General features: G+C 39.6%; 1 protein-coding gene across 4 annotated transcripts in view; it reads left to right on the top strand.

Moving 5' to 3' along the window:
* ZCCHC7 (zinc finger CCHC-type containing 7) overlaps positions 1 to 11966 on the top strand; it is an 87155-nt gene that overhangs the window by 64850 nt on the left and 10339 nt on the right. For all 4 annotated transcript variants that reach the window (XM_051777603.1, XM_051777602.1, XM_051777601.1 and 1 more), the window contains one exon: positions 1896 to 1931. In XM_051777603.1, coding sequence (XP_051633563.1) covers positions 1896 to 1931 — 36 coding nt within the window. The remainder of the gene's footprint in view (positions 1 to 1895; positions 1932 to 11966) is intronic.

The following is an 11966-nucleotide window of genomic DNA, read 5'->3' on the forward strand; positions in this document are numbered from 1 at the left end:
TTGAAAAAAATAGCCAACCAAATGACTATTCAAAAACAAAGTAATTTTTATTATTATGAGGATTATTAAATAGCTGTCATGTGAGTAAAGGTCATACCACAGAGTGGCATTTTGCCAGTATAGGACAGCTCGTTGATTGCGATTTTTCAACCATATTAGCCTGGGCACACTGTGGTAATCAAAAACTATCCAGAACTAATGTATAAATAAATGCCTGCTACCCCTGAGCCAGACCAACACAGCTCTCCGGCACAGCTTAAGCCTCTTCAGGTCTGCGGGAGATGCTGAGGTGTCTGGTACAGTATTTTACAGGTTAGAGAGTGTTTATGTGTCGCACCTCTGAACCCTGTGTAAGTTAGGGAAGGAGGACGATCCTTTTGTTTGCACTCAAAAACAGCTCGAGTGTGTTCAAACCATCAGATCCTCAGTGAGGAATGTAATATCCTTCACACATTTCCTTTATAGAAACATTAATATAAAACTCAAATATTTACACGCATTATTTGAGTAAGAGGAGAAATGTCGAACCATTACACAGAACAGATTGTAGATTTTTCTGCAGAAAATTGTGTTACTGGTGGAATGAATAATAAATAATATCATTTCCATCACATGCGGGAAAAACATGCAGTATGTGCCATAGGGGGACTGGTGAAAACTTGGATTTTATTTTGAGAGATACTGGTTAAAGTGTGGGGTCTTTTTAATTAACGCACTCCATCAGAATAAAAGAAGGCAGGAATTTAGGCGTGAGCAAAAAATTTATTTGAAATGTAAAGAAATGTTAATAGTACTCCTTTGTGAGTAGTCGTGAGGCTTCAAACGTTTGAAATTGCAGCTGCAGCATGTTATGGAGAAGCCATGGAATAACTCATATTTCTTCTTAAAATACTGAAATTGGAGCTTGGCAAACCAAATTACTAATTGTTTAAATCACTAAGGAGCAGTTTTAATAAGAGAGTAAATGTTCTAAACAGAAGTGAAAGCTCTCAGCTGCAGTAACTGTATGCCGAAATGACAAAAAGTGACACTATTTCCATGTCTGTCTGTGACTCGGGGACCATCAGAAATTTTGTACATTTTGTAAAAGCATTAAGAACCCCTGAGAGAGTGACCTCAGCCTCAGTGACCAGCAACACATTCTGATTTTGTTTAAAGATCCACATTTCCCTTTTTCCTGTCTCTCATGTGTCCCTCAGATCTATTGTGTCACTGCTATGACTGAAAAACCTGCTCTGAAAATTTTTTTTTACAAAAGGATTTAATCTGTGATTTTTTTTTTTTACTTAGGATTTGATGTGAGAGTCTGGCAATTTAAAAAAAAAAATTAAAAAAAAAGGCAAACAAGCCATTGTAAAAATAGAAACATTAAAACAATCTGTTATGGTTCTTGTTTACAACTCATCTGACACGAGGTTGCTGAGGATTATTACGTGTAACAATTATATTTTGATTAGGAAAGAGATATGTACAAAAAAGATAAAATATTTCTGTTCCTACATGAAAGGAAGGCACCTTGTGATTTAATTTCCAGAGCATTATGTAAATTTAAAATGTCAGAAATGTAGAATTTAAATCTGCCCCTGTTTGTTTTGCAGCATTAATGCACCCTATAGTCACAGACACACTGCTCTCACAAACTTCTGCCCCTTGGAGAAGAAGGGCAGAGAGAAAACTGTTACTGGCTTTCTGACAATGGCAGGGAGTGTGTTAAACCAGTGTAAAATTCAATTAAACTGTCTAGCCAGGTTTTTGAAGCTGAAATGCAGACCCTTTCAGTTAAGCTTCTTATTTTCCTGTGACCGACACCAGTGGATACTGTGTTATGCCAAAACCAACAGGCTGTAAAGCACCTTGTTTCATGCTCCTAGCTGATCAATATTTTTATTTTCCAGGCTTGCCCAGAAATATGGAGGCAGTATCACCTAACAGTAAGTAGAAACACCTTTTTTATTTTCTTCTACACCCAACCTATTTACTCCTCTGTGAACTGCTGACCATAAAATATAGACAAGCATCTTCTGTGAGAAGATAATAAACATCTGAAGAGTTTTTGAACTGAAGAAGGCAATGAAACACTGTCACTATTTTTTAAACATCTCTAGAATTCTGATTTTTTTTAATACTGTAATAATCAAATGAGTGCCTTGCTTTTCTCCTCTCAATGACCACATTTACACATAGAAAGAGGGTTAAATTTTAAATTGGGATGCATAGCAGGAGCAATAATCCCATCTCAGATATCCCAGATGCTGGTAATTAATCACTCTGTGTGACAAAACTTTCTTCTTAAACTAGTAAAATAAATTTCAGTTAGAGTGGAGATGGCAATTTGAGCAAATAAACTCAAACTTTTGCAGATAATTTATAATTGGTCAGAATATAGCTATGACTGCTTCTTTGGCCTGCATTAGTTGATGTTAAATCTCTGAAACAAGAAAATACAACTTTGTGAACTGTACCAGTGTATTACTTAAGATTTTTCCTCCTATGTAAAATAGAGATAAAAATAAAACAAAATGCATACAAATTTGGCTAATATTGAAACTTGTTACGATATTTACCCAGTTAGGAAAATATTCCATGGATTGGTGTCACAGGTTTTGAATATATTATTTTCTAAAACTGTCATACATAAAAACCCCTTTAAAGATCAGGGTTTTGCTGTCCCTCTGAAGCTTTTCTGTCGTCGCTCCCCAGATCGACCTTGCACGTATTTCGCTGTTACAGATAATTAAGCCCCACTCTCTGCTCAAAACAAAGTAGAAAAGTTTCTCCATTACTTTTCTTTCGGGTCTTTCGCTTTTTCTCTGGAGCAGTAGATGGGATGTGCTTTATAATTTGTTCCTCCACCTCTTCGTGGCAGTGGAATGCTCTTTTTTCTGCTTTTTTGCTTCTAAATTCAATGAATAGGAGAAATCTGCACTTAAAACCTCACACTTGTGTTTTGTGCATAAAGACTTTAACACAAAGATCTGCTCTGGAAATCGTCCACCCTTCCCGAGAATTAACTTTTAAACAGAATTGGTAAAGACTTTTTGTTGTTGTTTTTTTTAAAAAAAAAAACATGAGCAAAAGGTGCATTCACTGAATATTTTTGTTTGCTTTTTTAAAACTGGATGAAGGAAAAAGGTAAATGCTATCTTTCATTATAATCCCTGAGGGTGCATGTAAGAACAATTTCTGAAATGTTTATGATACTTGGAACTTAATAATCTGATAGGTATGTTTGGTGCAGTAATATCTTATGTTTTGGTTTTTACTGAGATAGAAGATTTAATTTAATTTTAGTCTCACCTACCATTGAAAATTCCTCAAAAAGCGAGTTGCCATCAACACTCAGAAAATATTTATTTCTGTAAAAAAAGTGTGGACTATCTTAAATCTGACCAAGTTGTTACTAGGCCAGATTTTGAGGTATCTTGAGCTAGAAAATTTTTGCTGTGGATTTTGTAGTAAGCATTCAGGGTTTACATTTAATTTAGTATAAAGCTAAAAAATGTATGTCAGAAAAAGCTCTTGTTAGAAAATTAGTGGTTACAAATATGAGCGTATTATTAAAAACATTTTGAAATTCATGGTTCATTTTAAGAGCATTTTAGAATGTGGTCAAATATGGGCACGCAAAGATTAATTGGTATCAAGTCAGACTGTAGCTTCTGATAAATATTTTTTTTATTTTTCAGTGAACTGCAGATTATCTGAAAAAAATCCACATTTCCAACATGTGGGAAATGCTTTGCACACCTCCATTTTTTGCATGAGAAAAGTCCCATTGGCTCAAAGTTACATTAGCAGTCAGATTAAGCCTGGAATTTAAAAATTTGTGTGGTAAAAGACATGCTCAATATTTACAATAAGTAAATTGAAAGAAACTCCATTATCTGAATTGTTTAAAAGTGTGAGTCCTGGTTTTCATTACTCCCTTTAAATATTCTCTTTTGCACCCAAAGCAGAACAGAAGTAAATAATGTTCTGGCAAGAATCAAAACTTCTGTGTTAGAATAATGCATGTTTTTTATATATTATATATATTTATAGGATCATAACAAAAAGCCATGATTTTTTAACTCTGATATCAGCATATTAATATTTCACTTTGAAATTAGCATACAAATTTCCTAGCTTAGAACAGATATTTCAGGAGAAACAGGATAACAGCTTAGAGGAAAATAAGAGAAGTTTAAAATGAAACTGTTGTTGTGCTGTTGCACACGGAGGCTGCCCGGTCCTTGGGGACCACGGGAAGCTTTTCCTGCACTTCAACCATGGATACAACCACTAGATTTAAACTGGTTTTCATAAATTGGTGGTGAGCGTCCCTCACGCAGGTCCATCTAGTGCAGATCAACCCGGGCGTCAGGTTTTGTGATAAAACACCATTTTTTTTGGCATCACTCACAAATGACCACCACAGTTTGTCCAAATGTTTCACGTTCTATAAAGTATTCTTAGTTAATTACTGTGAATGCTGGTGAAGAACCGCACGGCCTTCCACCTCTCTCTTTTGTGAGGCTTTTGGTTATTTTACTCATTTTCCAGCGCTTTCCTAGGAGATGGACTGCCATCTATTGACTCCTCAGAGCCCCTGCATGGTGCTTGGGGGGACTGGAACAATAACTCAATAACAAGCCCATTCTGCTCCTGGGGATGGTGGTGGGGTTTGTTGACGTTGGCCGCTGTGGTGACACATTTGGACACATTACGAATAATTTGTTGTGTGAACAGAAATGTCTTATTCCAACCAAAAACAGACTCCCAGAACAAGGAATCTTAAAAAGAAATGGCAAAAAGGATTATAACTGGAGTATTTTAATTTGCCTTTTGATGGGAAAAAAATATTATCATATGGTATTCAATGAAACTTAAGTCTAAGGGCTCTGTGATAATCAGAGCTTTATAAGTGGGTGAAGTTAGTTTCTTTAAACTTGTTCTTTCAACTATTTTAACTAAAATTATTCAGGAAAAAAAAACAGTCAGTAGAACAATCCAATTCCCACTGTGGTTTAAAATAATATTTAATAACCTCTTTAAGATGGTGATTTAAAACTTTTACACATCATTTTCATTGTGATTGCTCTCTGTATTTCTTCTGTATCAGAGAAGGGAAATTACATTTGTCAAAACATACTTCAAGTTTTTCTTCATGTAGGTATCCATTTGCAGTAAATTGGTTGGTTTTGATACCCACTTATGTTTATCAAAGGGGTTATTGTCAATCAAATAATAGGACAAAGACTTCTTTGGCAGATTCAGGATGAACAGTTTTGATCGTAGCTTACTGCAGTGTTAATAACACGTATGATTTTTTGGAGCATGAGGCATTTGGAGGCCTTGTTGAGCTCTTTGTTCTGGGTTATGGGGAAGTTTAGCTTACAACTTTGCCTTTCTAAATGCCAGGTGCTCCACAAACCCAGAGAAACATGACCCGTGCTCCACAGGACATGCCACCACATCCCCTCTCCACACTGAAGATACAGGGGTGCTTTTTCACCCTCAGAGCACTTGGCTCTTTCTTGTTATAAAAGTAGAGACATTTATTATTTATTTTGAGTTCAGGCCAGGTTATAGCCCTCTTACTACAAACAAAAAAGATAAACCCTAAATAACCCTAAAAAAGTCAGTGGAAAAACTTATGAGAAGGCGGCACTCCACGATTTTCATTTTTTTGGTACAGTTTTGCAGTTTATTCTTAAAAAAATTCATTTGCCCTCCAAGATTGACCTGCTGCCCGTTCACCTCGCTATGTGCCCAGTGGCAGCACTGTCCTTGGCAGGTCATGCAGTGGAGGGGCAAAGCTGGGGGTCCAGCACAGGTCCTGTGGGGACAGCCCTTCTCCCCGCTGCTGTCGGTGCCAGTGTCCTGGTGCCGGTGTCCTGTTGGTGCCAGTGTCCTGTCGGTGCCAGTGTCCTGGTACCACTGTCCTGGTGCCAGTGTCCTGCCACTCCAGGCTGGCCTTCCAGGGAGCTCTGTGGGGTGGGTCTCATCCCATGGTCACCCTGTGGTCACCCCTGGCTGAGCGACCCCATGAAGCTGCTGCGAGCGACCGCATTTCCTCCCAGCAGGTGACTCAGCAGAGAGAAGAGGAGGGCATTTATGTATTTTCAGTGCATAGTGAACCTGTTTTGCTCCGGGTCTGAAGCTGCACTTGTGCCGTGATCCCCTCGGTGCAGCTCAGACTCCTCGGCAGTGCTGGGGGCACCCAGGGGAGGTGCACAGGGCTCCCTCAGTGTGTGTTGGTGTCAGATGGAAAAGGATCTCACCACATTTGCATTGTCAGGGGTTTGTGCCATACAGGAATGGACATGGTCAGTCTGTCTTAGAAGCAGGATGTGGATACCCCAGGAATGAACTTTGAAAGTGTTAGAATCTTCCTCGGTAAAAAACAACTGAGTAAAGAAATTCTGTCCCTAAAATAGGCAGAGCAGGGGTTTTATTTTCCTGATGTGTTTCTCAGTGTTGATGTGTGTGTTAAAACATGGATCCTGCTGGGCCTAGGTGTTTTCTTTCTGTAGGGATTACTCATTTTTAATAACCCCTTCCTGCCTCAGTGCCTCTCCATCCCCCATGCCCTGCCTTCACCAGTCGCATCTGTGTGAAAGTTCCCAGGCCAAGATGGCCACCAACAGAGTTTTAGAACCATCAGAATTTTTAACTAGCAGAAGCTATCATTTAACACTCTTTTTGACAGTTTGTTAATCTTACTTTTAATCCACTTACGTAACGGAAGGTGAACCAGGAACTGACTGGTTTGGCCCCTGTGTGTAAAGGACATGAAGGGACAATGCATCTTTTGTGTTTAAATTTTGCTCTCAGATTTCTTTGTGTGCATTATTAAAATTCCTTGTGGCCTACCACTTTTTTCCTGAAATAAAAATATAAGTCATGTCCCAGAAAGTCAATTATTTAAGGTATGACTTTCAGAAACGGAAAATTTAAATTACTACAACTTTGACAAAAAAATGTATAAGCTTGAGAGAGAGAGAGCACATTTGGTTTTCAGAGGAGGGTGTTTTTTTTAGGTGAGGGAAGGGATGGATTTAGCAGTATTTTCGGTAGGAGGTTAATCCCTGGCTTCCCTGCAGCCCTGGCCGTGACACGGCTGCAGGAAGGACTCTGCTGACCATGGCATGACACGAGACCAGGGACTGTGGGATCAGTGCACTCCTCTAGAATGCTTCTAGCACCTGGCCAATTCCTCTCCAGCTGTTTTAAGGCTATTTCTAGTAACTGGTAAAAACACCACCTCGTTTGTGTGACAGGCCGTGTATTTCTCATATTTCAGAATCCCAGGGCGGCCCCTCACGTGACAACGCTTCAGTATCCATTCAGCAGGATAGTTTACAGGGAAGGCAACCCAGAATTCGCAGGGATATGGATTTAGGGTAAAGATGACTCTGGTTCTTGTGGGCTTTGGGGAGAGACAAATGCATGGAGCACGACATTGTCCCCACACCTGCTTAGAGGTACTTGGGTTCACGAGGATTTCCTGCCCTCAGAGAAGGTGCTCACCTCATTAGCTGGAGGAGGAGAAGGGGCAGAGCTTGGCCAGCAACAGGCAGATATTTTGATTTTAAACCATCAGTTTGCATTGTCCAAGCTTGGGCCCGTTTGCAAGTGGTTTTCAGTGTCAGAGATGCTCCTGCCATGCTGTCTGCCCTGCACAGCTGTCCTGGAGAAAACCAGCATGTCAGAGGGGGTCGGCATGCTGGGCAGGAGGATTTTACTACACAAAATGTTTATTTTCCCCTACTAGTTGTAATTTGCCCTCTGTTACCGTTCTCTTTCGAGTCTCACATATTTTTTGAGAAACCTCAACCCCAAATCTTTTCCTATTGCAAAGAAATCACATTTCACAAAAGGCAGCATACCTTTCTGATAGCTTTTTTTTTCCTGTGAAAAACAAAGAGAGTTTCAGGTCTTGAAACAAATGCTAATTTTATGAATTCAAAGCACATGCTGTAGCTTTTGGTACAAAAGCATGCTAGCTAAGGGTTCTTTCTCAATTTTTACTTGGAAGCTGTGTTTAAAGTATCACAAGGAAAAGAAGTAGCTTTAGTAACCTTACATAATTATGTAACATGTCCTGCAAGGACCCAAGCAGGCATTTTTAGTGGGATGCAGGACCTTCCAGCAGCACAGCCTCAACTGCTACTTACCTGCATCATGTATTAACCATGGTGGGAAGTGTCCTGCTTTCTCTGACCTCTATCTGTCCTGTGTTCTTCCCCAGAAAACAAAATAAAAAGTGCTTTTAATTTGAGTGTTAAAGACCAATTACATCTTGACCAAAAAATTGCATTTTGGTATGTTTCTGGAAACAGTCTGGGAGTAGGGAGGGAGTGGAATAGAAAACTGAATGAAGTAATTCCCATTTCCCTGATTTTGGGGTTCCAAGTAACGTTGTTGGGGTGTTTAGCTGGGAGAGCAGCATCCCTTAGAGAACCCCTACTGCGGTGCGTTCATGTGGTGTCAGGAACCGCATTTGCTGCAAAAGCAATGTCTTTTGGGTCTGCCTCTGAAAGGGAAAGGGAGAAGAGCAGGAGATGGAAATCAATATATTTTAACATTTTAAATCTGGTTGCCTGACCCCTGCATGCCTGGGACACTGTTTGTGCAGTATGTGACATTTGGTGACATGTGTCCCTCCAGCCCAGCACACCCTAAAACCAGCAAGGTTTGGGTTATTTTTGTAATTCACCAAAGCTGTTGGGTGAGGGGTTAATTAATCAAACAGGATAGTCAGGGAAGCTTTGCTGCTAAAATATCTCCCCTCCATGTACTCAACTACAGTTCTTTTAAGGGAAAGGATTAAGATGATCTTTTCTTTAATGCTTACAAATTTGGCAGAAAAGTTTCACCTCTCTTTCCTTTAGTTTAAAAAGGTGAATCTACACAAGTATTTAAATCATTTTTGCTATTTCAATGCATTTTAAAAATGTGTAAGAAAAAAAATTGTGTTTTTCTGTGCCCTCTTTCTGCAGTCAATGCCGTGTATGAATACTCAAAGTTCCTATATTCTGAAAATTACTCCTCCAAACTTGCTATGAAGATTACTTTTTTAAGTTTTAGTAGAACTTAGAGCTGGTTTCAAAATTCCATATGAAACATCATCTGTGATCTAGCAGACATTTTAAGATGTAAAAAAAAATCACACTTGCACATAGGTAACATAAAAAAGGATTTTGGTATATTTTTGTATTGCAAAATGGGAAATATGCAAAATGTCACTAAATCTGTTTGCACTGTGTGGTTTATCCTGCCAGTGATTCGTATGTCAGAGCAGCCCAGAGCTCCTGCCAGTGAGACAGTAACTTCCTCAAGTTATGCTCGATCATGTTAATAATCTACGGCTTAGGATTCCCTAAAAATATTCACTGATTTAATTCCAAGAGGGTCTATCATGTCAATGATATTAATACATCTTGTTAGGTCCTGTCATGTGTATAGAAAAGTTACTATCCCCGTGACAGAATTATCCTGATTTTGATTTCAAATGTTGAAGAATCGAGCATAAAGGGAATTAAAAGGAACCGAGGGCCCACATAAAGTGGTGAGGAACTGAGAGTTGTAAGCAGGTTCTTGCTGAGAAGCCTCAGAGGTGTGGGTGAGGTGTACGGTGTGTGAACACACGGTGTGTGAACACACACGGTGGCACCCACGGAGGGCCACAGAAGGAGACGTCTCACGGAACTTTTGGCTACTGGGGAGTGAAGTTGGGCCTCTGGTTTTGACTCATTTTTCAGTGTCAAATTTGGGTTAAATTAACATTTGATAAACATACCCCAACAGTTGGTAGAACTCAGAAATGGGCACAGACAGCCCCCCCCCCCCATAATGGAATGGACATCAACAGCCATCCCTGTGATGGAATTGGCACCCCAATCCATCATTATCCTGACGAGGCCCCTTCCCCTGGTCCCTACTTGGTGCCTCCATGGTATGGTGTTGGCCAGTATGGGATGGTGAGGAAGAGGTACTGGTTTTACATCACAGCCAGTGAGAAACTCATAAGGGAAGGATGGTCACTTCCTGGTTCAGACTTCCCCACAGTCGAGTCCAAAAACTCCTTGTCTTTTTTTTTTCCTTTTTTCTTTTTCCTCTCCTCAAATTTGCAGTTTCTGCACCTGTAGTCACTGCTCATCTTATAACCAACAGAAATTAGTTTTGTGTTGTTTCTTGACTGTGCAGTTAATTCTGTTTCTAAAGGATTTTTGTAACTTCCTTTGGCACTTAAAAGAAGGGGTGGTGAACACCCATGCAGGAGCACAGGCACTGGAGGCTTTCTGTGTAGTATGCAATAACCCTGAAATCTCTCCTCCTTTAAGATTAATTGCACCGGATTTGCATGAGATGCCCAGTTTCTGTCTGCACTGTTGATGGCAGATGAGACACTGGTTAAATTAATTCTGATTTTCTGATGGTGGCATGAAGAGAGAAAGACTGAAAAAATTATAGCACTGAGATACTCAAAAGTTCGCATGGAGAAAACAGTTTTAGTCAACAGCATATTTATATCGTGTGAGAGAGCAGAAATCTGAAATGCTTTGATCCATTTTTAGATGTTGTAGACTATTCAGGAAGTACCAAGTCGTATTAAAGTGAAAACTTTAAGGAATTGAAAAGAATTTTAAAAAACAGATGTGCAAGAAGAATGTGGAGAAGCTTTTGTTCATCAGTTGTATACAGGCTGTCAAGTGTTTCTGCAAGGACATATTCGGGATGAATGTCACTCGTCATAAAGCTAGGTACAAATAATTATGGCAATGGTGAATATAGATGATGATCTTTAATGGAGAATACATATAAATTATAAGGAGATGGATAAACATTAACACGTGCAGTTGGCATCCTGGTAATGTAAGGAAAGTGCTTCTGCGAAATTGTCAGTTGGTAAAGGATGCTGCAGTCTAAAGCTCATCAGTTTAAAGGGAAATGTTCAATTATTGTCTATTTAGAACATGCCCCAAAACGCACTTCTCGCAAACTGAGGCACTGCTCGCCTGTCATCTTGTATCCTGCAGGAGCACTACAATTTTTTTCCATGTTTTCTTCAATTTTAGCTGTGATCAGAAATCACTTCAAAGTAAATATTTATTAAGAATATATTTATCAAGAAGTATTTATTAAGAATGCTCCCATAAGAAAGTTGTTTCAGATGTTGTACTTCCTCCTTTTGCGTCCGACGGCGAGGGGCGATCAGCAGACAACGTGAAGGTTAAAGAGAGAGAAAGGAAGCTGTAAATCATCCAGAATGACAGTAAAAATTAAAACCTTGGGGTTTGTTGGGCTCCCTGGTGTATTAGCTAATAAATATAACCATGCTTTAGTTCTGTTCATCTTCCAATTTTACAGGCTTTGCAAATGTTTGTGTTCAGATTAATGTATAAATGTATGTGTAAGTATGCATACGCTTAGCGTGCGTGTGTGTGCACAGTACTGTACCCAGGCACTTATAGACATAAATATATATATATATATACATATATATATATAAAAATGTTTGGCTGGTCCCCTAATAAAAATTCAAATAAAATATACGTGTCCCAGTGCACGAGTCTCCACCTCCTTCTCCTCCTCCTCCTCTTCCTTCTCCTCCTTCTCCAAGGCCTCTCCCCACCTCCCCCACCCCACTTCAAAGCTTGTGGTCCTTTCTCCATCCGTGTACTAAAAGGTTTCTTTGTGAGCCAGGCCATTTGTCCGTCATTGTTTGGGGCCCAAACGGTGGTAAAATACCCTGTCACCGATCCCGAGCGCGGTGAATGGCAGCTTCTCTCCGGACAATTGGCGGCGGTGCCGAGAAATATTCCTGAGAGGATTATTTAACCTTTCAATTTAGGGGCCACAAAGCCCGGCTGATTAATGAACTTTCTGATGGGCGCCGATAAGCGGATCTGTTTCTTTATTTCCTCCAAAAGTGATTCCTTCTCCTGTCCCATATTACTATAATCTTAAACATAAAATGT

Source organism: Manacus candei, unplaced genomic scaffold, assembly GCF_025592945.1.
Source record: "Manacus candei isolate 608988 ecotype Guabito, Panama unplaced genomic scaffold, ASM2559294v1 h1tg000010l, whole genome shotgun sequence".
Taxonomy (NCBI): domain Eukaryota; kingdom Metazoa; phylum Chordata; class Aves; order Passeriformes; family Pipridae; genus Manacus; species Manacus candei.